Here is a 27184-nt window from a genome sequence, read left to right on the forward strand (position 1 = left end):
AAAGAGTTTAATTAAAATCAATACAATTCCATTGTGTTCCTTTTTATTTTTTAACAAAAAGATTGAAATAATAATGTCAGGGGGCCGGGGATTTAGCTCAGTGGTTTCACCGCCTGCTGCGCAAGTGCAAGGACCCGAGTTTGATCCCTGGTACCAAAAAAAAAAAAAATAAATTGTCAGGTATTCTTTTGCAAAGGAAATTCTAGCTGTCACCTTTCAAACCACTACTGTACCCAGGTATTATTTTAGTTTAATCTTACCGTGGTCTAGCACTATTTTATTCTTCTTTAGACTCTAGAAGTTGCTTTACCTAATTTTAAAGACTTTAATGCCTCCGATCCTATCCCAAGCTCCCTGCATATGCAGTGAAACCCAAAATGTGAAGTATGTAATCTAATCAACTGTAATAGCATTTTTTTTCACTAACTCCACAGTGCTGCTCTTTGTCTTTGGGAATCTGTGAACTTGAATATGCTATCGATAGAAAGGTAAAATAACAAACCACTGTAACTTTTGTTGAAAATAATCATTAACTAGTAAGCCAAATATATCAAAGAAAAGCATAATTTAAAAGGAAATTAGCACCGGACTACCTGCATTTTATCACTAGTTTTTAAACTATGTGGTCAATAAATTCGTAGTCAAAAATTTCCAAATTTTAACATGATGGAAGCTTGCTTTGGGATGAACTGTTTCAGTATGGTCTGAGCATAATCCTAAGACAGACCATGCTTAAAACTTGAGACTTAAGAAATTGAAATTTTTCAGAAATTGTTTAACTCATAATGAAAAAAAGATATTTGAAAAAAATCATATAAAATCTATTTTAAAATTATTTTCAGTTCAATGTAAGTACACTTTTCAGCAAGAGTCTTCTCTAGCCCTCTTTCTCCAGCTCCGAGGATGCTGTAGAGAAACCTTTGTAGGAGAATTCTGTGCTGGAGTTACGGAGGATTCCTTGTCTTTTAATGGATTTTCTGGGAATATTTTAGTGGAAAATTATGAGAGGATCGACTGTATACTGCTAGTCTTTTTACTTGATAACCACGGTTCTTATAGTTACGTTCTCTGAAGCCTTATTTTGGTTAAGATCCCCTCCTCCATGTTTATATATATGACATTTATCAGATTAATATTTACATTTTTGCATAGCATTGTTTTTCTTATTACAAACATTTTACCTGTTGTAGAAATTTTGGGTAATACAAATACAGTTAAGAAAACTAAACAGAATCAATAAAAAGAGACTGTGTTAAGCAAATTTTTAAAGCAGGTAGAAGGAAAAACAATAGTTTCCCAAGGACAACACAGTTGTTAATTTCACAGTAGAAATGATGGGAGCCATAATAAACCATGGAGTTTCAAAGAACCCAAATCTGCCAATGGCTGCCCATCTAGAATTCTATTCCCAGTGAAAATTCTACAAGAGTGAAGGGAGAAATAAATGTTTTGAAAGACAAAGTGCCTATTTTAGGAAAGAACATAGGCTAACAATCAACAAACTAACCATATTAGAGAAAGAGCAGCAACTTAAACACAAGTAAGTGCTTGGGAGGAAATCAAAGATAAGAACACAAATTAATGAAATAGAAAAAATTCCATAAAATAGAAATGATTATAAAAACGAAAAATTGACTCTTTGTTTTTGGGTTTTTTTTTTTTTTGGTACCAGGGATTGAACTCGGGTCCTTGCACTTGTGCAGCAGGCAGCGAAACCACTGAGCTAAATCCCCAGCCCAAAAATTGGCTCTTTGTAAAGACATAAAACTGATAACTGTTTGGCAAGACAAGTACATAACATGAGAGAAGACAGAGATAAGCAGTATTAGCAGTGAAAAGGGAACATCAGTATAGATCCTATAGAGATTAAAAAGATAAGAGAATATTTTGAATATCTTTATGCCAGTTAGATTGGAAATTTAAATGAAATGTACAGTCTTTGAAAACAAAGCTGAAAAAAATTCACACGAGTAAATTATCTAAAGTTTTATAATAAAGAAATTGATTTCATAATTTAAAAAATTACCCAAAGAAAACTATCGGCTTAGATGGTCTCACTGTTGAATCGACCAGCCATTTTTTGAGGGCTTTTTTTGGTACCAGGGATTGAACTCAGGACTTTGTACTTGTGAGGCAGGCAGCGGAACCACTGAGCTAAATCCCTGGCCCTGACCAGCTATTCTTGAAGGAACTGACACCAACCTTATATGGCTATTTCAGAAAGGAATCGCACTCTCCACCTCATTTTGATACTCCAAAATGACCATAACACTGAACTATAGCATGAATTAGAAAAGGGTAATTCTTACTTTAAATATAGAAGTAAAAATGTAAAATTTCAGCAATCTGAGTAGAGCAGTATGTAAGGCAATGACAGATTGGCTTTATTCTAAAAGTGAAAGTTTTGTTTGATATTTAAAAATTGAAATAATTTGTGACAGAGGAGAAAGATGGTAGAATAAGGTGGATAGATATTGAAAAAGAATTTGATAGAATTCAACACCTATTTATGGTTAAAACCTTGTAGTATACCAAGACTAGAAGGAATCTCCTTAGTCTGATAAAGATTTCTACAAAAACTCATACTTCATAAATATTTAAAACCTTAGAGTCCAGAGTCAGACTAGGGGACTCACTGTTACCACTTCTGTTAAACATTGAATTGGAAGTCCTACCTAGCTAATGCTAAAAGACACGAAAAAGAATCATGGAGTTATAATCAGAAAGAAAATGCCACTGTCAGTCAGTATACAGGTTGAGTATCCTTATGGGAAATGTTTAGAACTGGAAGTGTGTTCAGATTTTGGAATATTTGTATATATATAATGAGAAATCTTGGAGATTGAACCCAAGTTTAAACACAAAGTTAGTTATGTTTCCTGTGCATCTTCATATGCAGCCCAGAGGCAGTTTTATAGAACATTTTTATTGTGCCTGTGTCATGACTGTCAAGTGTGGAATGTTCCACTTGTAGTATTATGTGGGCACTCAAAAAGTTTCAGATTTTGGATTTCAGGTTTTTGGATTAGAAATGCTCAACCTGCATATATATTAGATAATCCTCCCATAAATCTGTAAATTAAGTTATTGTAATAAGTACATTTTATAAGGTCATGGGGTGCTGAAGTAATTTTAAAAACTAGCAGTATTTCTGTATACTAACAATTAAAATATAAGTTAAATATTAATTAAAAGAGGAAAAATAAGTTACCATAATACAGTACCCCAAATACATCACCCAGGAGTAAATCTATGGAAAGAAATTTGACACCTCTACATAGAAAACTACAAAAATCATGGAGAGAAGATTTAAAGGACCTACATAAAGACATTATTTGGGAGATTCCAGATTATAACAGTATTATTTCTGCATTATCTGGCTATATTCCATTGTGGTATCCACAATCTTATGTGGCTGCTTGAGTACTTGCTGTGTAGTTACTCTGAATTGAGCTGTGATAAATGTATAAGATGCGCACTGCAATTCACAGACCTAGTATGGAAGAAAGAATGTCAGATTTTCTGATTATTTTAAAATATTGATTACTTTTGGAGGTGATAATATTTTGATATAATAAGTTAAAATATGTTAAAATAAATTTTCCCTGTTAAGGTTTTAATTTTTCAGCATTAGCCCTAGCAAATTTAAAATTAAATGCATGGTTTGTATTTTTGGTTCACCTTATATTCTACTGGGCAACACTGGATAATAGAATCAGTGCCACCTCAATGAAAATCACAAAGAATTATGCATGTTTGTGGATGTTCATAAGCCGATTTTGAAATGGCTGGATAGGCAGAGGGCCAAGACTCTCTTGAAAAAGGACAGGGTAAGACTTGCTTTACCACACTGTCTTAGCTTGGGGCCCACTGGGATTGTGGGCTAACTGCATCTGTATAGGAAAGGGGGTGGAAGGACTGTCCTATGGGTGGTGAGATGTTCGGGAGCAGCCTGGCCTCTACCCACTAGATGTCAGTAGCACCCCCCACTTGTGAAAAGCAGAAATATTCTGAAGATGTTACCATTTGAATAACCTATGTAGAGAGGTTACAAAATCGTAACACAATGCCCCTGTGGCCCAGAATTGCCTCTGCGAACCACCATCTCTACTGGACATAAAGTTTTATTATCAAACAGTGTGACATTGGGACAGGGCTAAACAGTTGAATCAATGGGACAGAATAGGAAAACAAAACAAAACTGAAGTAGGCCCTCGCGTGCGTAGACACTGACTTTATTGTATTTATTACAATGGAATATCTGAGTGGAAATAACACCACACACAGAAACCAGCTTTGGTGGATTTTAGACACAAATGTGAAAGACAAAATGACAAAATTTTTGGAAAAGAATATACAATTATCTTTATGTTCTTGATATATGTATGGAAAGATTCTTTAAACAGACACAAGCACTAATCATGAAAGAAAGAACAATAAATTGCAATGTGCTAAAATTAGGAATTGTGTTGAAGATAGTGGGAAAAGAAAGCCATAAAGCAGAAGAAAATATTTCTAATACCCTTATCACAGAGCTCTTCTAGCTAGAAAACACAACAGATTTGTTAAGAATCAGCAGAAAAGACAGATACCCAATAGAGAAATATCATAGATGCTGGAGCTTGTACTTCACCAGTGTAGACATGCAAATAGCCAGAAACCATACGCACACACACTCAGCTTCGCAAATAATGAGATGAAACAGAGCAAAGCAGTGCAAGAGTGGCTAAAATATAAAGATAGAAACACGAAATAATGAGAAGCAACTAGAACTCTGGTATACTCCAGGTGGAAGTGTGAGCAAATCACTTTGGAAATCAGTCTGAGATATCTGCTAAAATTGAGTGCATGCATATCCTGTGATTCAGCATTCCATCCTTAGGTCTGGCCTAGAAACTCCGTGCACTTGTGCATTGAGAGACAAGTGCAGTCACGCTCACGGTGCATTATGTAAGAGACCTAAAGGGGAGGGGGGTCCTTCACTACCAGTACACTTACACAGTGGAGCTCTAAGTGGCAATAAAAATAACAGCACGAGTGACTCTTGCAAGCATCAAGTTCATTGACAGAGGCCAGCACAGAGGAATGTATGTCACAGGATGGGCGTGGTGACACATGGCTGTAACCTGGAACTCTGGGAGGCCCAGGTAGGAGGATCACAAGTTCAAACCCTGCCTGGGCCACTTAGTGATTTAGCAAGAACCTGCCTCATACATAAAATTAAGCAAGGGCTAGGGATGTAGCTCAGTGCCGGCCCTGGGTTTAATCTGCAGTACAACTCTCTGAATTTATGGCACAGTAGCATTTTATATAATTTCCTTGAACAGGCAGAACTAAACTCTAATATTATAAGAGATAACAGCAGTTTTTTGGCAATAGCTGAAATATGGAGATAATCCAGATGTCTGCCACCGGAGAATGGTTGAGTAAATTGTTATATTGTCACACAGTGGAATACTAATAACAAAGAAAGTGACAAACCCCAATATGTAGCAACATGGATGAATTTTATGAAGACACTATTGATAGAAGCCAAACACAACAGAATATATAATTCTATTTATATAATTTTTAAACACAGGCAAAAAATGCAAACCCTTTAACTTTCAGGTCAGGACCTGCTGTCTTTAGATAAAGAGGTGGATCCGATTGCGGGGACGGGCCTCTGGTGATGGCTATTTCATGATCACCCGTTGAGCTACACACTCTTGCTGTGCCGTTGCTTCGTGTGTCTCTTACAGCTTTCCGTGGTTCGCAGAGTGAGAGAGACCCTGCTCTGGATTCCCCATGTGTGGATTTACATCCCAGCTGCGGAGTTTTGGGCAGTTTCCTTAGCTCTCGCCCTCAGATTCTTGTCTGGGAAGTGAGGATGATAGTCACATCCACACACTGAGTGCCGATTGCTAACTCCTGCTATTGTTTTTAGTGTTAGTGTTGGCGCCAGTTTATTTTTGCAAAGGAATTGTTCAATCCCTATTGAGATAGTGTTCTATTTATAAATCCATCATGGCTCTCTGCGTAGGCGAGCTTTTGTGTAGGTCTCTCAGAAAAGTTTATCTTATTTACTGTAATGCACGTTATTTCATAGGTTAATCACTAGATTTTAATAGATGTATTTTATAATTATAAATTGAATATTCTTTGCCTTGTATTTTATAATCGATTATGGCTGGCATATAATAGCTACTACTTGGTATGATTTACTGCTGCCACATTGATTCTAAGTGCTACATGGATTAGCACTTTTAATCTTGTGTAAAATCCCCTCATTTTACACAGGTAACAACTGAGAAAAAGAGAAAATGACACCTACTGTGTGGCTTGGGATTAATTGTGGTCTCAGAGTTCACATTCATTTTAACCATTTGATAACTAGCTATTTTCTCCTAATCTAATTTTTTAGTTGATGGTGTTAAGTTTTCAAGAAGCCAGTTGGATTATTTGCAGTTAGTCATTTTTTGTATACTTATTAGTAATTCTCGTCCTGGGCTTTTTACCTTGACTACAACTTGCAGAAAGTGTTAAAATAAAAAATAATACAGTGAATGGTCTTTTATAGTCCGACTAAAAAGGACTGCCTTTTTTCAACCACTATGAATTTCATGGACTATTGGCTAGAAAATGTTTTTCTTTACATTAAAGGTGTGTTTTGGGTACTGGGGATTGAACTCAGGACCTTGAGCTTGCAAGGTAGGTGCGGTGCCACTGAGCTAAATTCCCAGCCCTAAAGATGTGTTTTTTAATATTTGAATTTACCAGATGGTTTTGACTTGTTCTTTTTATTTTAAAATCATGGTTGGCTTTTGAACTCTGTTCAAATGCCTTTGGATATCTAGGAAGATGATAGTTTTTCCGTGTTGAAATTGTAACATGATGCATTGTTACCATGTCTGACACCCTATATTGAATCATCTTTATAATCTTAGAATTTTTAGCATTGTACTAAATTTTATCTGCTCAACTTTCTCTAAGATTTTTGCTTATATAAGTGAGATTGGTCTGCAGTTTTCTTCTTTTCTTTTTGCTTTTTTTTTTTTTCATTTGACATTGGAAGAATTCTAGCTATGTAAAGGGGGCCCAGAAGATCTTTCTTTCCTTGCATTGTCTAAGGTCTTTCCAAAGGAGCTTTTAAGTATATATGAGTAAATATGCTTGGAAAACACTATTTTCTGATATACAGTGGACCCTTGACTTATGAACTCAGTTCATTCACAGTTGCTGGTTGCAACTCAGATTGATTAACTGAAGGCTCAGGCTCCTCTGCAGAGCCTTCAAAGTCTCTCTCCTGTACACAGGCGGATCTCAGTGTCCTTGGAGAGACATTGGCCCAGGATTTCTCAATTAGCGCCACACAGGAAAGGGTGTGGTAATATTCCTTTCAGACCTCTTTAAGGATTAGATCTGTATCTGAGACCATCTGGAAGCACAAGTGGCCAGCATTCAGGTCATAACTCAAGACTTTGGTTGTAAGTTAAAACTAAAATTTTGGTCATAACCCAAGTCATTTGTATGTCAGGCCAGTCATAACTCCAGGATCTAATGTACCTGCTGAACATTCTTCATTAAAGATCTCTAAGTTTTCTTTTCTTTATTAAAGATCTCAAGTGTTTTTAAAAAAATATTATTATTAACTGTGGAAGATTTCAAACAATACAAGCCAGACATGGTGGTGCACACCTGAAATCCCAACACTCTGGGAGGCTGAGGCAGGAAAATCACAAGTTTGAGTCCAGCCTGGGGAACTTAATGACTTAGTGAGACCCTGTCTCAGAATAAAAAAGAAAAAGGGCCTGAGGATGTAGCTTAGTGTGAAGGCCCTGGGTTTAATTCTGAGTAGTGACTGCAGACAAACAAATGGAAATATAAACAATAATAAAGAGATTCGAGTCCTTTTATTCATGTCTTCATTTCGCTTTTCTGTCCGTTATTTTGGGCCTTGCTGCTTACCTGGGAGTTTGCAGGTCATGGCCCCCCACACCCGTCACCTTTGCCATTTTCTGTCGGTTACAAGCAAGTCGCACTTCCTGCCTTCACTCAAGGGGAGGGCCATACTTTACACATTAAGCTATCAATAATTTTGTTGTGAGAACTTTGTCAGTAAGTCTTTGTATCTTTATAATCATTTCATTTGGATCCAGGAGGGGAGCTGCAAAGTCAAAGGGTGTAAGCTTTTTGGAAAGTAGGTACATCTTTTGGTTACGTGGTAAACAAATGGGAACACTGACAGTCCAGAATGCGCCTTCTCTGTGAATGAAAAATGCCGAAAGATTATTAAATAACAGGAAAGCAGGAAAAGAAGACAACAGTAATAACTCTTGTCATTAGCAGTTTGAGTGATCATTACCCAAAAGCCTAAAGGTTATTTGAATTAATTTTCCCACAGCCTAAAACCATTTCATCAATTTGCCATTTCTTACTAAATCTAATTGTGTGTGCATGTCACAAACCTATGGGCACCTAACGTAGTGTTAGATGTTGTGAGGGACAGAAAAGACATATTTTCATATCTGTGCCTTCAGTAAGGCATGTGAGAATCTTATTCATGCTGATATCTTCTTTTCGTCTGTCCCTCAGATGTAACTTCAGTTTACCTAAGTTCATGCTGGGCTTCACCTAACCTGGGTTCTCTATGTATTGGAAAGTTTGAGAATTTTCTGAATAGATGACTTCCACTGAAATGACAGCCAAGTTGACTTTCCTTTGTTTCAGCCACAGCGCACTGTGTACAGATTGACGCTGGTGAAGTCCTGGAATGTGGATGAACTCCAGGCCTATGCTGAGCTCGTGTCCCTGGGATGTCCCGACTTCATCGAAGTGAAGGTGAGCCCTGCTGCTAGGCTTGGACTTATCTTGTCTTGGCACTTTGCTGGCCGTGATGCAGTTGAATGCTATTATAATTATAAGGGAAACCAGATGTGGGGGTGTGCACATGTAATCCCAGCACTCTTGGAGGCTGAGGCAGGAGGATCACATGTTTGAGCCCAGTCTGGTCAACTTATCGAGACCCCATCTCAAAATAAAACACAAAGAGCCAGGGATGTAGCTCAGTGCAAAGACCCTAGGTTCAATCTCCAGTATTCCCCCTACTCCCATCAAACCAAACAAAAAAACCTCTAAAGGAGCTCCTAGGCATTTTGTTTTCCTATTCCTTCAGCAGTATTGAGAGCCTGGTGCTGTTCTAGGCATTGGGGATAATAACAGTAAAGAAGATTAAGCTTTTGCTCTCAGAGAGCCTGTATTTTAGTCAGAGATAGACAACACAAAATGAATACTTTCACACAGTGACACTGAGCTGAGAAAAGTCTTGTAATGAGTAACTGGTTGACCTTTAAATAAACTTTGTGAAGTTTGTTCAGACATATTCAGACATATTAAGCAGTAGATGGGTGGTGTGCTGATCTCCCATCCATCCATCCGTCCATCTGTCTTTCCGTCTGTCTGATTGTCGCTCAGCTTTGACAGTTATGCAGTTGTGACCAGAGCCCTGCTCTGAGATTGAAGGCAGGGACAGAGCACACCTCGAAAGCACTCTGACCCTGAGCCGATTTGTGGCCTTTGTCTCTCTCGGGTCTGCTGTGGCTCTGCTGGTTTCTCCTGGTCTCACCCGGCTCGGCTCGCTGCAGCCCCCAGCACTGGGCCGTGCATCCCGCTGTGCCAGCCTTATCTCCAAACGTACGCACTCTTAAAGGCTCTTGCTCATCGTACGAGGCTCACACCTACAAACTTCATTATTGGAACACAGAGGTTTCACATTTTACAGATTTCTTTTTATTCTAGAAACAGTTTTTATTCTGTAAACTTAGTACTATTTAAACTATTTTTGACTCAGGATCCAAATGGAGGTTATAGTCTTTCTTTCCTAAACTTCCTTTAGTTTCTCAGTTCCTCTTCCATTCATATTTCCTCATTATTTTGTTAAAGAAAATGGATCTATTAAAAAAGAGGGTGAGGAGAGAGGAGCAAAACTGATGAAGATGGAATAAGAATGGTGACTGGTTCGCCATGCGGATGCTTAGATTTTGTCAGTTGGTTGCCCCTCTGGCCCTTTCCTGTGGATTAGCAGTTAGAGCAGAGCAAGTAGTTAGGTCGTACCCTAAGAATGTTTCCTTGGTTATGCTGAATATATTGTTAGACTAAACACCTGCTTGTCTCCTTCCTATTTTTGCCAGTGTTTTACGGGGTGGGGGCGGAATTTGTCAGTGCGCCGCTGGGTAAAAGGGTGAATGCATATGCATTGTGCCCCATCTTGTCTTTTGCGGGAAACCTGTTCACCAGGTCCTGAGAGGCCCGGCCACCTGGGCTTGGGCAGAGAGCGCCGGGTCCTGGCAGTGCCCTGGAGGTTGGCAGTGGACCCGATGAAGCAGAGACGCGGGCGGAGCCGACTTTGCTAGGCCTTTCAAGTGAAGATGCGGGCATTGGGTTTTATACAGTTTAGCAGTAAGCTTATAAAATATCAATGTTGAAGCCTGGGAGCCACGCGATAGGATTTGAAAGCGCTCCCTGCTGCTGCATCACGAGTGGACAGCAGAGGGCAGTAGTGGCCTCAGACGGAGGAGGAACCTTCTGCTTAATCCCAGCAAGATGATGTGGTTCGAGAGCAGTTGGGCAGGTTTAGGGGCAGTTTTGAAAGTGTCGCAGACAGGATACATTGATAGATTAGATGTAGGCGTGGAAGACGAGAGGGGTCAGGAAAAGCATCCGTGTTTTGGCTTAAGCAGTCATGTGGGAGGTGGGACTTACTGAGAGAAAACGGGGAGAAGTTTGGGAAGAAACTGTTAAGTGAACCCCATTGGCCATGTTAGCTTTGAGCTGCTTTTAAATGTCCAGGTACAGGTCCCATGAGGACATAGGTTTGTACAAGCGTGGGGTTTGGGGTGAGTCAGGAGTGGGTAGCGATTTGGAATTCATCCACGTGGGCTGGCAGTCAAGGCTGCGGGGTGTAAAGAAGCGAGGCAAACGGGAAAATGTACCCCGACTCCGAAAGCAAAACCAGCCTTTTCCAGTGTGTGTTTTCGCAGATGCCCTCCGTGTTGTAAGAGAGGATTTCACCCCTCAGTTCGGGCTTCTGTGCTCCGGGAGGGTGGGGAGGCGGGGACGAATGAAATACTGCTCTCTGAGCGCGGCACCGACTCTCCCTGGTGGGGCCAAAGCACTCTTTTCTTTCGAAATTGCTTTTGATTTCAAATGGTTACTCTTGGCAAAAGGTTTAATGGTGCAGAGATACAAACTACATCTGAAAATATATGTCCCAGTTTAAGAAAACCTTGCCAACATCAGAGATTAGTGGTCTTTTAATTTATGATTTAGCTATTAAAGAATGCGTCCTCAAATTATGTTGCAGTAAAATCTCTATAATCATAAAGCAACTTGGCTGACGACTTGTCACCTTTTTTCTTCCTTCTTCTTTCTCTGCCTGCATCTCTCTCTGTTTTCTATAGTGGAAAAGGTATAATCAGAAAGTAAATATATTTTGAAGGAAGATGATTACTTCGTAAACAGGATAATTCTCTGGAGGGCTTTTTTTTTCTAGTTTAGCATTAACATTACTATCTAAGATGTTATAAAACATGTTTTTTTCCCAACAAGTTTCCCATTTTACTGTTTTATTCCCATATCCAGCAATATTTGTAAGCCCTCTTCATGTGCCAGCTCTTGTTAAATGACTGGAAATAAAAAATAATTGATACGGACATGCTTTTTAAGAGATGAATATCTTCTTGAATAGGCATAATCTACAAAAGTAAATTGAGCTATTTTGAGAGATTTAATAATTGAAAATTCTTAGAGAAATGTGTAATCAGAACATAATTTAATGGTTTTATTTTTTGGGGGGGGTACTGGGGATCGAACTGAGGACTTTGCACTTGTGAGACAGGGAGCGGCACCACTGAGCTAAATCCCTGGCCCAATTTAATGTGTTCTTAATAGTGAAGTATAGTGTAATAGATAGCAGTCTGTGTTGTATCAGGGGAAAACGTGGCCATGACCAGCCTGACTTCTGTAGAAGACTTCAGGTGGAAATGTCCTGCCGTGTCAGGTGCCTCGTCGGTCCAGGGTTAGAGCACATGCTTTGTTAACTCATTTCTCTCTCTAGCAAGGTAATAAAGTGTCTTTCTTTTGGAGCAAAACAGCGAAAGGAATATAGCATACTACTAAAAGATAAGTTATGGAAGAGTGTTTGTGATTATATTTTCAGCTGTGTATGTTCATAAGTACATAAGGATGGGTGTCTGGTTGCTAATAGTGTTCTGTTTGGGAGAAAGGGAAGGAAAGACTTAATAAGTTTGGTTTTCATAATTCTGTATTGGTCAGTTATTACAGTGAGCACGCATTACTTCTGTAATTTAAAAGACTGAAGTGGGGCTGGGATGCAGCTTAGTGATAGAGCACTTTCTGGTTCCGTAAGGGGTTGTGCAGGTGTTAGTGGTAAGAGTCGAGATCACTGAGTGGAGAAGTCATGTTTTCCTGCTCAACAGGATGAAACTGCTTAATGTCTAAAATCTCATCTTTTTGTTTTCTTATTAAGTTTAAATTTTTTTAAAATGGAAGTGTTTTAAAAATAATAAGTCCTAAACAATCTGAAAACCACATTTGATGAGAACTAGCAATATGGCAGGCTAAGATAACCAGAAATCTCTCCAGAAATAAACACACAGAATTGATATGTTAGGGGAAATGTACTTTTGAGAACACAGCTGATCTACCAAGTCTGTAAAGAAAGCCCTTGGGGGCAGAAGAAAGGAGATTGTTCTGGTGGTCCCCTGCAGGTCCTATGGGGACTTCGGCTTAGAGGAAGGTTGTACCCTTTTGCTGTCATTGACTGGCTGGATTAGGAAGAAGTCTACCCACCTACCCAGACTAGCACTTGGAAGGCTTGTTCCTTACCTATGCTTTTGGTAAAAAATGAAGTCTTCCTAGACTCCCATTTGAACCTCAGAGGGATCTGGAGTTCAATTTTTTTTTCCCCATTAACTTTATTGGTACATTTTAGGTATAAAATACAGTTACATTCATCATTGGGATCTTGTACCATTACATGAGTCTTTTGGTTCTTATTTTTTTTCCCCTTCCCTTGCCCTCCCTTCACCCCCTCCACCCTTCCCTATTTGCAAAGACCTTGTTTCCATTTTTTTTTCCTCTGGAGTTCAAATTTAGTAGTACCTCAAGGTTACGTAAGTGACCAAGATGTGTAATTAATGATACACATTGTTCGGGGCTGGTGATGTACCTAGGGCTCCCTGCAGAGCTACACGGCACACGATGCTGTTACAGTCTTTTTATGCATTGCTTTTGGGGGGGGGCACTGGGGATTGAACTTGGGACCTTGAGCTTGTGAGGCAGGTGGCAGCACCACTGAGCTAAGTCCCTGGCCCAGGTTGCTTTTTATTATTTATATAGAAACGTACGTGTGTGTTCAGAATATTGTGCTGAACTGTTTACAGATTACTAAATATACTTTAAGTTTCTCACATATATGTTTGTCCAACTTCTTTCTGTCATTTTTGTCTTCTAGCTCTAACCTAGCTTAGTGGTAGGATTAGGAGCTCCATAGGAAATTCTGTCATCCTTTTTCTATCTTCTTCCCATTTTCTCTTTCATCTTATTTGTGAGCTTAAAGGAAAAGAATCTCTGTATGTTGGTTGTGTAAGTCATGGTATTAACACCCTTGGGTCAAGAAGGGAAATTGTCAGTTAGGGGTGGTGCTGTGGCCAGTCTGCCCTCACCATCTCCTCACCCACCATGTGTACGTGGGGGTCCTGGGGGTCCCTCGCGGTCCCTTGTGGGCTGCACGACCTGCGGTCTCAGATGGGGAATTGGAAGAGCAGTTTGAATGCATTCCTGAAATGTAGGGATGTGGCTTGGGGCGGATTACTTAATTTCCTTGAGCCTAAATTTTCTCAATACTACAATACAAAAATTAGAATAATAGCATCTGTTTAAGAGGTTTGTTTTGAGAATTGGAGTAGCCTATTCCTGTGTTCAGTAAATGTGGAGATCACTTTCCATTAGGGACACTTACTGAAACTAAGTAAAAAGAAGCTATTTCTTTATTATATTGATTTCCTCTTTTCTTTCCTTGCCAGTCTTATAAACCATTTTTATTATATTCCCTGTAAATTAACATGTATTTTAGCTTCATTAGGCTTAAGTAGGCCTTTCTTTGCTAGCCTGAGACTCTTAACTGTCATTTGCTTGCTTGTTTGTAAAGATGTGTTTCATATTACAAACATCTGCTTTATTGAAAACTTTAATAACACAATCCCTTTGTAAGTGAAAAGCTGTCATTGTATTCTCTGCCTCACATCACACCTTGAGAACAGTAAGTGCTCAGTAATTATTTGTTGTCAAATGATTTCACCTGCTTTCCTTAGCGTTGTGCCTGTCTTCGGTGCTCAGTCTTTGCAGCACGAGCCTTGCAAAATGATTGTCCTAGCATAGCTCAGGCTCTTTCTCCACACAAGGGTACGGGGCCTGGCTGTTGTTCACTGACGCAGCAGTGCCTAAGTCCTGTTTGGCAGTTGGTCCATAATCAGAAAAGAGTAGCAAACCCTGAGTAATACTAATGAGAGAGTGTGCTAGAAGAGCTCCAGAGGTTGCTGCTGTGCAGAAGTGTAGGGCTCGATCTTGGCTCCCAGAGCTCAGGCTGCTGCCTGGGAGCTCTGAGTGTGGTCCCAGCCTCACACTGGTCACCTGGTGCCGGGTTTGCATAGGTCGCGATGAGGCCAGGTGGAATAAGGTCCCTGGATGACTAGGGCAGCCTGGCTTGGGACACTTGGGGGTGTGGGGGATGAGCAAGGGCTTAGGAGTCCCTGATTAAAAGGCTACAGAGGAAGGTGAAGAAGGTTCAAGTGCCATGCCGAGACACTGGGGCTAGGTTTGGCGCGGGGGGTTATTGGAGCATTTTTGGGTTAAAGCAGTGACATGTTTTGGGTATATAGCCAAAAAGTACTTCATGATGTATTTCTTTAGTCATCAAACGATAGGGAACATAAACAGTAGTAGGAATCTCTTGACATCCAGTCAGTTTAAGTAGAATATCAAATAGTCAAACTGTGGAAATACTGCTACTCCCTCAGGACATGAATCCCAAAACAAACTTCCCAAACAGCCAGTAAAACAGAGCCTTTATGGCTCCCATCTCGCAGAGCAGTGAGATGCATGAAAAAGTCACCAAGTCACCAGGCGCCAGGGCATGGATGATGTGCTACGGTCCTGCTCTCCCAACTCCTTTCTGTCTCGTAGATTCTAGAGTGAGTGACTGTTCTTTGAGCTCCACGTTGCAGCCGTTTGTTTTCCTCAGGTTGTCTTGGTTCACAGCTGTCGGGGAGGACCTTGCTGCTGGTGATAAATGGGGCGATGGAGGGGAAGGTGGCAGACAGCCACGATACAAGGGGAAAACAAAGTGGCATTAGATAATTCAGGGTCAGCTGTGCTCAGGAGTAAAATCAGAGCAGAGCCATCAGTAGACTAGAGTGTAGGCTGAAGAGAAATGGGTGAAGCAGGGAGGCCACCAGACCTTGAAGGGTTAGGGTTAGGAGCCAAAATTGAGTGAGAGTCATTCACCGTTCACCGGTGACCCGAATCCCAATTCCCTGAGGCCATTTTTTGCCCAGAGCATTTTTGTTACAACAAAGCGCTAGCTGACCCAGTACTGTTTACCTCAGAGGGTTTTGACTGAGTAAACGGAGAACTTCTGGGTGGAAGGGCCGTATAAATTATGAAGCATCGTAGACTGTCAAGAGAAGTATTCTGTGAAGGCGTTAATGAGCCATGGCGTTCATTTTCTTACACTATTTCCAAACCAAGTCTCCCTTAATGTTTCATCATTTATTATTGCTGAATAAAAAAGTATTAAAATATTTTCAAGAGTCATTGTCACAACTACACAGTCTTATCTGAAATCTCCGTGCTTCAGTGAACTTTTTAAATATTAAAAAGAAATTCCTTTGAAATAGCTATGTACATGGTTGTATAATTCATATAAGCGGTATTTAAATTGAAGCTAAGTGTATTTTATGACCCATCAATAAATCATATTCTATTTTCTTATGCATTTGGGAGAGTTTAGCAGTTTTTCAGCAATACTTTAATGGTATTTTGAGCTATATTATTATTTGCTTTTTAAAAAATTCACCTATAACACCGTTTAATGAATTCTGTAAATCAGTGGGCAAATAGAGAAGGTTTGCTTGTTTGTTGTAATTAAGCTGACTGTGGGTAGTTTATATTCAGTGAAGCCCATCTCGGTTTAGTGTACCAGTCATCCTTTTGAACAGCCATCTGGAGCAGTGCATTTCACAGAGCTCATCGGAGTCTTCGGCCAAGTCCCAGCTCCGCCATCTGTGGGGCAGGGTCACTGCAGCGCTCATTTGTGGGCTTTTAAAATTTGATGTCATTCTGCCTCTTCCAGTCTGTGTGTGTGTGTGTGTGTGTGTGTGTGTGTGTGTGTGTGTGTGTGAGTGCTGCATGTCCCTTTTTATTTCATTTTTAATTATCTCAATGACATTCAAGCCACTTGTCAAGAAAGTTTGATTTTGGGGTATTTGAAGAGTTCACAGAATTAAGAAATCCCTTATTATTAGAACATCATTCCTGTGTCATTATGTAATTTACCAATCAGAGAACTAGTTATGAAACTTTTGAGATATGCCTAGGCTGTCAGGCAGAGTTCAAAAGAGTTAGAAGCCGGCTTATCTTATTCTGGTTTTATTTCTAGGAATTCCTATACTGGTGGGATAAATTATGTATGTGTGGGTGTCTGGTGGGGTATGTAGGTGTATCCACAAATATATTTCTCTTTTGGTGTGATTCTTTGTTTATGTGTATTCCTATTCAAAGTGCATCACAAAGTGATCTCCCTAAGGACAATCTCAAAGGGATCCCTATTTGGCCCCTTACAGAAAAAGCATAAAAATATGGTTTCAATCTCAGTTATACTGGGGAATGGCAGCTTGCCTCATTTTCCCAGTTATTTGGTTGGTCAGTGAATTTTTCTGGGTGTCTGAAGTGTGCCAGTCTCAATCTCAGTTATACTGGAGAATGTATTCATTCACTATTATGTGCTAGGGCAGTGGTGGAGAACCCACGGCACGCATGAGGCAGTGGACTGTTTGTATCATTGAAAGCTCTAGAAGGTTCGCTATCACTGGACTAGGGGATTGTGGGTCCTTCAGAATTATTCTGCTACAGTGCACAAGTGACTGCAGGGGAAGATACGCTGTTGATACCAACATATTATAGTGCCTAGATAGCAGTGGGGTCACAGTGCAAAACACAGGAGCTCATTGGCTTGGGTCCCCTGGTGCTGCCTTTGTCACCAACACCTCGTATGGTCTCCTCAGCAGTCATTATCTGTCTCCTTTTTCATTTTAAAATCTGGGTTGGATTGGATTGGATTAGATGACCGTGAGGACTTTTGGGCCCTGAATTCTTACTCTGTGACCATCCCTGACCATTGTGATGTTCCCGCAGGGTGTCACCTACTGCGGAGAAAGTTCAGCAAGCAGCCTGACCATGGCCAACGTGCCCTGGCACGAGGAAGTGGTCCGCTTTGTCTGGGAATTGGTGGATCTGATTCCTGACTATGAAGTTGCGTGTGAACACGAACATTCCAACTGCCTCCTGATAGCGCATAGAAAGGTAAGTCACTCAAATATGCAAGCGTCTGTTCTCTTTATCCTTTCTTCTGCTTTTTAATTTACTTTCTCCTCACTTTATTACGGTGAATATCAGCTTTTCTGCTACCTTTCCTAGAACAAACATGAACAAAATCCTAAAAAGAAAAAGCCCTGAATTCCTTCCTAAGGTTCATGAACTCCTCTGTGGGAAATTGCTTCTGTTTTTAGCCCTCATCTAGCCATCTTGAAGTGCTTCCTGGTTTGGAATTTTTAGAAAGGTACATGCTAAAAACAAAAACAAAATACCCTTGTAATAACCTCTAGTCCTTTCTTGGGATGACAAGGAAAAGCTGAAATAGTAAACAACCTCCATATGAGGTTCTGGCTGTCAGAAAAAATATTGAGATATTTATCAAGTTTCAGATTGCTTTGAGTTTTGGCATCTGGAGAATTTTGTTTGGGATTGTAGTTCATGATACTATTTCTGCCTTTCTCTTTAGTGCTTTTATTTGTCAGAACAAATACCCTAATCTGGTGTCTTTTTAAAGTAAGAAATGCCTAGCAAAGGAAAAATGTGGTTCTTGGTAGAGGTAGGCCACTCAACTAAGAAGAAAAAACCCTTCGTACAGTACCAGTGTTCATGGAGCTGCCATAATGGTTATATCCTTGCTCAAGTGCTGACAAAGAAATAATGGTATTTGGGATTTGATTCAAGCTAATATAAGGTGAGAAGGTCATGGGTATGTGGATGGCTGAGACTAAATAGTCATTGTACTACTCTGCCTAGTTTTCTGTTCACATTCTCCATTAAAGAAATTCTTTTAAGAAATGGACATGGGTAAACCTTGAAAATAGAATTTCTAGGTGAAAAATGCCAGACACAAAAAGGCAGGTATTGTATGGTTGCATTCATAGGAAACCTTCAGAGTAGGCAAATCCACGGAAACAGGAAGTAGATTGCTGGTTGCCAGAGACTGGAGGAAGAACAGACTGGAAAGTGACTGTCAGTGGGTGTGGGCTTCTTTTTGGGCTGATGGAAATGTTCTGGAATTATAGTATGTTGGTTGTACAACTTCATGACTATATTGAAAACCACTAGATTGTACACTTTAGAAAGCTGAATTCTATGGTATGCGAGCTGCACCACTGAAACAGTAAGTTAATAGCAAAGTAATGTCAAGAATGAGCTCTGTTTTCTGTTTATCTAAGTGCTTTTTATGTAAGTCAAGTCAGGCCTAACTTGAACAATGGAAGCCTCACTCTTCCCCTCCCAATAGCCTAAGTGCCTTCCTGCACAACTGCCCAGGTTAGTGATATTTAATAATATGGGAATCATTTGATTAAAATTTCACAAACTCTGGTCTCAAATAAGCACGAGGTAAGAAGGCTAGTCATTGATTGTATACCTGACGTGCGGTCTGTCACAGACCTAACTATTTAGGAAGAACGTGTTCTGGGAGCGTCAAGAAACAGCAATGGGCTCAGTGGTTTTGGCATTTGCTGAGCAAGCGCAAGGACCCGAGTTCGATCCCTGGTACCAAAAAAAAAAAAAAAAGAAAGAAAGAAACAGCAACAAAGACCTGAGGTTTGCAGTGTTAAAGTAGCTGCAAAGAGAATGAATTTACCAAAATAAATCTTAAAAAAATAAGAACAGAGGAGAGCCTGAGGTAGTGTGTCACTGTTTTGCTTAATGCTTGTTGAATATCGATGCGTGTCTGGTGCTGCTCTGGACACTAAGAATGAAAAGATGAGTTAAAAATGGCCCCTGCCTTCAAAAATGGTCTAACAGAAAACTAGGTAGGTGAAAAAAGTGTCCAGAAGTGGTATGAGAGCCACCAGGAGAGGCTTCATGGAGGAGCTGCTGTTTACCTGGATCTGAGTGAGGCCCCAGGAGGAGGAGCATTAGGAGGAGAACACGCGAGAAGACATCCTTGGAGAAGCACAGAGCACACTGGAGAACCATGGGAGTTTGGGCAGCTGGAGGTCAAGAGAGGTGACAGGGAAAGGGGGGCTTAGGCTGAGGCAAGATCACAGATAGCATTGAATGGCATCTGAAATGCTTTTTCTTGGGCTTGGGAGGCACTGCAGGGTTTTAAGTAGGGAAGTGGCTGTCTAGCAGCATTATAGGGGATGGATTTGCAAAGATGTAAGACAGAGAAACCAGTTACAAAGTGGTGTAATAGTTCAGTGATCTGAGGGTGAAATGAGGATCCAGTATACAAAGGGTGGGGGAGTGGAGAGGCACCGGGTGCTCTTGGCAAAGTGTTAAAACAAGAGCCCGTCTGTCACACACACGGGAGGGCCCCAGCATGACTCCCTTGGAGTAGTGTGTTGTCTCTCATCACAGTTGTTTGCACATTTGCTTTTTATTTGTTTCTTTGTGGTCATATAAGTGAAGAGCAAGGAAGTTGGCTGCACTACCTGGAAATCCTGTTCCTTTAAGCATGTAGATAGAAGATTATGGAATCCAGGTTAAGAGAGATGGTGCTTGTGATGCATACAGTGAGAGAGATGACCAAGATGTGTATTCCAGGGTGCTTTGAAATGGATTAATGAAACACCAGCCACACCCTGACACATGTGTTCCCAAACTTTCTCATTCATGGCATTTTTCTTTTTTCCCTTAAGTTTATTGGTACATTTTAGGTATACAATACAGTTACATTCATCATTTGGATCTTGTACCTTTACGTGATGTACCTTGGTTCTTATTTTTTTCCCCTTCTCCTACTCTCCCTTCACCCCCTCCACCCTTCCCTATTTGCAAAGACTTTGTTTCTATTTTTTTCCTTTTCTCATATTTTTCTTTTCCCTTCTTTCCTTTCCCCTACCTTTCCCACTTCCCCTACTCTTTTAGATCTTTTCTTCTTATTACACCATATCAATTATACATTGTTTTAATTACAGTATCAGAATTTAGAGGACATTACCACAGATTTTACAGAATTTAAAAGGATATAGAAACCGTATCACAAAAATCTGTTTTGAAATAAATTTGACAACTTCTAAGAAGTACCTTGGAAGACAAAGTAATGAAACTGACTCTGGAGGAAATATAAAATTTGAATAGCACCTATTAAAGAAAGTATATTCCTAGCTTGAAAACCTATCTATATGACAGCAACAGGCTCATATACATGTTAACTGATAAATTATATCAAACATTTAAAGCATAAAAAAGAAGGAACACTTCTCCCCACATTTTAGGAAATCAACATTGGGGTAAAAACTAAAATACTAAAACTGGTTAAAGATAATAGAAGAAAAAAGTATGAACATAGATAAAAATTTGTTTAACAAAACAAACTATTAGAAGTCAGGCCTGGGATTTAGCTCAGTGGTTCTGCCGCCTGCCTTGAAAGCTTAAGGTCCCAAGTTCAATCCTTGGTACCAAAAAAAAATAAAAGAATACATTAGGTGGGGATTTAGCTCAGTGGTTTCGCTGCCTGGTGCATAAATGCAAGGACCCAAGTTTGATCCCCGGTACAAAAAAAAAAGAAATAAGTACTATTTGCCGGGGATTTAGCTCAGTGGTTCTGCTGCCTGCCTCACAAGCGCAAGGTCCTGAGTTTGATCTCCAGTACCAAAAAAACCCAAAAAAAGTCAGATCTGGCAGTATGTAGAAAGTGGTTTTATTGTAGGGAAGGCAGTGTTGATTCAGCATTGGAAGACCCACCCCCAAAAGTCATCATTTTTAACAGAGGAAAGGAAAAAGCCATATGATCCTGTCAGTAGTTGGAGAAAAAGTATTGGACTAAATTCTACAGCTGTTCATGGTAAAAGGTATCAGGAGCCTAGAAGTAGAACAGAAACTTCTCAGCAGATAAGCCATGTACTCCATGCAGCTATCAGGAGACTAGAAGTAGAACAGAACCTTCTCAGCAGATAAGACATGTACTCTATGCTTCCAGCAAAAATGCCTTATATGGATGGAGAAGATGCAATGCTTTCTCCCTAAGGTGGGGAACAAGGGCAGATATGCCTACTCTTCATCTGTCCATTAAACTTTGAAACACAGGCCCAAACCAAAATAGTCTGTCAATAAAAAGAAACAAATAGCATAGGATTGGCTAGGTAGAAGTAAAATCTTTATATGTAGATGAAATGATCATCTACAGAGAAAATACTAATAAATCTCTAGGAGCCCCTTGAACTTGTATTTGAATTTAGCAGGATTAGAAAACACAAGGTATAGATAAAAATTCAGGCCCATGTATACTTGCTATAAATGAAGAATTGGATATTGAAATTTAAAAGTTATATAGGAGTACAAAAGACCTAGAAAAGTAAAAAGAAAAGAAAAAGCATTTTTGGAAGACATTTATTACCTAATTTTAAGACTTCCTGTAAAGCTACAGTAATCAAGGCAGTGTTGGCATAAGGAAAGACATATAGATCATTGGAATAAAACAGAGAATCTAGAAATAGAACCACACATATATGGTCCACTGAGTTTTGAAAGATTATTTAACATTAACATTTTATAGAACATAAACTTAAGAGCAGAGAAAAAGATAGTATTTTCAGCAAATGGTCCTAGAACACCTGTTATCCATCTGTAAAAAATTAACCTCAACCCTTTATTTTGATACATAAAAATAACTTGAAAGGATCTATGAACCTAAATATGAAAGATTAAAACTATAAAACTTTAAGAAGAAATTATAAGGGAAAATCTTCATGAATTTAGGGTAGGCAAGAATTTCCTAGGATATAAAAAACATGATGTATAAAAGAAAAAAATTGATAAATGAGATTCCATCAAAACTTAGAACTTTAAATGACATTGTTAAGAAAATGAAAAGTAGTCCTTAAACAGACCATATTTATAATACATATAACATATGACCAGAATATATATAGAACTCTTACAGCTCATTAATAGACAACCCAATTAAAAAGTAGACACAAGAAGATGATAAATAGTACAGCACAAGGAACGGTGTGCAACACTAGAATCAGAAAAATACTAATCAGTACAATAACAAGATCATATTATACACTTATTTGGGAGATGAAGTTAAAAGTTTTAAAAGAACAAATGTCAGCTTAGGTTTGAACCAGTTAGAACATTCTAATATTGCTAATGTGAATGTAAAATGATAAAACCATTTTGGAAAACAATATAGAAATTTCTTGTATTACTGTTTATTATTATTATTATTATTATTATTATTTTTTGGTGCCAGGGATTGAACTCGGGTCCTTGCACTTGCGCAGTAGGCGGCAAAACCACTGAGCTAAATCCCTGGCCCTGAATTTATTTATTTATATTTTGGTACCAAGGATTGAACTCGGGTCCTTGCACTTGCGAGGCAGGCGCCGGAACCACTGAGCTAAATCCCCAGCCCTCTTGTATTATTGTTAAGAACCAACAGTTCTGTTCTTAAGTTTTTACTTAAGAGGAATGAAAACACATGTTCACAACAGATTTGTACATAGAAGTTGACTATCTCTTATCTGAAATTCTTGGGACCAGAAGTGTTTCAGAGTTTGGTTTGAAATCCACTTGATCTGCAAAGAGGATAGCTACTCCTGCTTTTTTTTGGGTTTCTGTCACATGGAGTATTATTTTCTACCCTTTAACTTTCAGTCTTTGAGTTTCTTTTTGAATTAAGTGTGTTTCTTGTATGCAGCATATTGTTGGATCTTGCTTGTTGACCCATTCTGCCAGTCTATTTCTTTTGATTGGTGAATTGAGACCATTAACATTGATGGTTATAACTGATACGTATTGACTTATCGTTGTCATGACTTTTTCTTTTTGTTGGATTCTCCCCCTTTGCATTTAATTTCTTGTCATGCCTGATGGATTCATTCTGCTGGGCTTCCTGGGGTTGTGATCCTCATTGTCTTTTCCTAGGATATTGTCTAAAATTTTTTGCAGTGCTGGTTTGGTATTCATGAAGTTTCTAAGGTGCTGTTTGCCATGAAAGTATCTTATTTCTCCATCAATTTTGAAAGATAATTTTGCAGGGTACATCAGTCTGGGTTGGAGGCTGTTTTTCTTTAGGGCTTGAAATGCATCACTCCAGGCTCTTCTTGCCTTGAGGGTTTGTGTTGAGAAGTCTGCTGTGGTTCTGATGGGCTTTCCTTTGTATGTGATTTGTTTCTTTTCTCTAACTGCTTGTAGAATTTTGTTCTTCTGTTGGGATTCTGGAATCTTTTTTTTTTTGGTACTGGGGATTGAATTTGGGTCCTTGTGCTTGTGCAGCAGGCGGCGAAACCACTGAGCTAAACCCTGGCCCAGGTTTCTGGAATCTTAACAATTATATGCCTATGTGTAGATTTTTTTTTTTATCAAAGCTAGTTGGAGTCCTATATGCCTCACTTATCTGTACGTCAAGTTCTTTTCCCCTCCTTGGGAAGTTTTCTGCCATCACTTATGTGAACAGTTTTTTAATGTCATCTGCACTCTCTCCTGTTTCTTCATTGACTCCAGTCAGTCTTATGTTATTCTTCTTTGCATTGTCTAGCAGCTGCTGAATTGGTTTCTTGTGGTCCCTTAGAATTGTAAAGAAATTTTTCTTTTCTGGGTCATTAATTGCAATCTTATCTTCTATATCTGAAATTCTGTCCTCACATTGAGTCATTCTGCTGCATAAGCTTTCAGTGGAGTTTTTCATCTCCTGGAAATCTGTTTGTATCTGTTTTATGGATTCCATTTGTTTCCTGTGTTTGGATTTCATCATGTTTCTCAGCTCCTCTATTTTTTTAATCTGTGTCCTCTCTCGATTTATTAATCATGTCTTGCACTATGGGCACAATCTCTGCTATTATCTGAGAAATTATTTCTGATTTCATTTTTTCCAGATCCTCTTTTGTTGTCAGTTCAGGGAGTCTAGGTGGTTGAGAGTATTCAGAGTATTCCATCTCATTTCCTTTTGGGGTTGCTTTAGGTGATCTGAAAGTCTGGTTTTGAGACTTATTTACATGTCTTCTCATTTTGACAGGTGTGTGTGTGTGTGTGTGTGTGTGCATGCTGCTGGTGCCGGCATGGCTTATCTCCTCTGTGCTGGGGGGGGGGGTTAGTAAGGCGGCCCCCGGAAGCCTCCTCCTGGGCGCTCCCTCAGTAATTTGTTTCATGAGAACTGTAGGTCAAGAGAAATACCTAACAGTTCCAGTTATGACTTGATCAAAATAAATGTAGGACACCCTCACATTGAAACTGTGATTTGTTTTGAGCTAGTAGCTTGCGTGGTGCCCCACAAATGTTCAGCATCACTATTTTTCTCACCCAAATTGAAAACATCCTGCAGCACTCCAGTGAATATTCTGGTCTCACAGTTTGGGAATCAACACTGTGAGGAAACAATACAGAAGCCCATTCAAAGTGTAAGAAAAATCTCATTTGATTATTTCTAATTGTGATTTTTTGGGGGGGGGGCAATACTTAGGGATTAAACTCAGGGCCTTCACACTGAGCTACATCCGCAGCCATTATTATTATTATTATTTTATTTTAAATGTAAGAGAGGTCTCACTAAGTTGCTAAATTACCTGGACTGTGCTCAAACTTTCGATCCTCCTGCCTCATCTTCCCAGAGTGCTGGGATTATAGGTGTGCACCACCACACCTGTCTCCAATTATGTATTTTCTGGTGTGTCTTTTCATTGTTGATATCAAAGTATGTAACCTTATGGTTTTTTTTTTTAAAGCAACCATTTTATTGAGTAGAAAATTTTTATAGAAATACTTCATAAGGCATTACCTTCATAGTTTTTTAATCATGTCCTACTCTTCTCCTGATACTAGTGTATAGTGAAAAAAATGGAAGTAGGTACAATGTCTTAGGAAGGTACAACTTCTCATACTTAGTCCATTGGCTCTGTCTTTGGACTCACAAGCTAGGTAAGGTCACCTTAACCCAGAGGATGTTGCTCAGTTTCTGCTGTCACACCATCGCTGAAGGACTGTTTTCCTATGTGTTATACCAAGACTGCCACAAAATAAAACTAAAAACTAAATCCTTTTATTTTAAACTAGTTGTAGACATTCATAGGAAATTGCAAGAACAGTACAGAAGAGATATCATACCCCCTTCACCTCGTTTTCCCAAGTGGTAATGTGTTACATGACTACAGTGTGTTATCAAATCCAAGAAACTGACACTGGCACAACTCCTTGGCCTTACAGATTTCACTGATTTTAAGTGTGTGTGTGTGTATCTGTGTTTCTGTGTCATGTTATCATGTTTGTATTCACATAGCCACCACCATGGTCGAGATCCAGAGCTGGGACTCGAGGTGTAGCTCGGTGGTAGAGTGTGTGTTTAGTGTGCATGGGGTCCTCGGTTCCATCCCCAGCACCAAAACTGAAATAAAATGAAATAGAACTGTTCTATGATCATGAAGATCATCCTCACACGGTTCCTCCGTAGTCCAGTCCACCTCCACCCTCAACTATCTCTAGCTTTTGACAACCACTAACCTGTTCTCCCTCTCCTGATTTTTCATCTGTAGAATGGTATAAACAGAACTATAAAGTATATAACCTTTGCAGATTCACCTTTTTTTCCCTCAGCATGTTCCTCCCCTTTCCTGGGCGTGTCAGTAGTTTGTTGTGGCTCTGCCACTTTACATTCTCACCAGCCGTGTGGGGAAAATTCACCTTTTCTGCTTCTGCTTTAACATTTGATGTTGTCATTAATTTTATAGTTGGCTGTGGTAATAGATTTTTAGTCCCATTGTGTCTTAATTTGCATCTTAAAAACACTCTCTCTCCATTTATTTAGATCTTTGATTTCTTTAAGATCAACATTTTGTAGTTTTCAGTGTACAAGTCCTAAGATGTTTTGTTAAATTTGTATCTAAGTCGTTTTTGAGCAGTTACAAATGGTACTCTATTTTCATTTGTTCACTGCTAGTATGCAGAAATAGAATTGATTTTTATATTTAATCTTGTATTCCTCGAACTTGCTAACCTCACTTATTCTAGAAGTTTTGGGGTTTTTGTTTTTTGGGGTTTTTTTCCCCCCATTAAGTTTATTGGTACATTTTAGGTATAAAATACAGTTACATTCATCATTGGGATCTTGTACCATTACATGAGTATCTTGATACTTATTTTTTTCCCCTTCTCCTGCCCTTGTTTGTTTGTTTTACTTGTTTTTGTTTTTGGTAATTTTCCAGGGATATTCTGCTGAGACCAGGATGTCATTTGCAAGTAGGAGAAGTTTTATTTTCTCTTTCCAGTCACTAGCCTTTTAATTCCTTTTCTCACTTATTTACCCTCACTACCACTTTCAGTACTTCATAGATTGCCTGAGTGAGATGGCCAATCCTAACCTTTTTCCTGGTCATAGGAGGAAAGGATTTATTCTCTCGCCACTTCATTTGATGTCAGCTATAGTTTTTCTTTACATGTTCTTTTCTAAGTTGAGTTCTGAGGGATTTTCTTATGAATTGTAGATTTAAGTCAAATGCTTTTCCTTAAGTGATATTAATACTGAGCAGCACTCGCTGCCTGAATGTACAGAAGCCAGGACCGTGGCGCTGGTTTTTACAAGAAGAAAGCAGCCATTGAAGGCTGCATGACAGGGAGGCAAGAAGGAGGCCTAGATCTG

The 27184-nt window shown here is 39.3% G+C and overlaps 1 protein-coding gene across 4 annotated transcripts in view; it reads left to right on the top strand.

Moving 5' to 3' along the window:
* The window catches only part of LOC101713541 (S-adenosyl-L-methionine-dependent tRNA 4-demethylwyosine synthase TYW1), a 195536-nt gene that overhangs the window by 151474 nt on the left and 16878 nt on the right, over nt 1–27184 (top strand). For all 4 annotated transcript variants that reach the window (XM_087195741.1, XM_087195739.1, XM_087195742.1 and 1 more), the window contains 2 exons: nt 8710–8820; nt 17473–17640. In XM_087195741.1, the coding sequence (XP_087051867.1) occupies nt 8710–8820; nt 17473–17640 (279 nt within the window). The remainder of the gene's footprint in view (nt 1–8709; nt 8821–17472; nt 17641–27184) is intronic.

This window comes from Heterocephalus glaber, unplaced genomic scaffold (genome assembly GCF_053883595.1).
Source record: "Heterocephalus glaber isolate CG9 unplaced genomic scaffold, H.glaber_assembly_v1.0 deba00001610, whole genome shotgun sequence".
NCBI lineage: Eukaryota > Metazoa > Chordata > Mammalia > Rodentia > Bathyergidae > Heterocephalus > Heterocephalus glaber.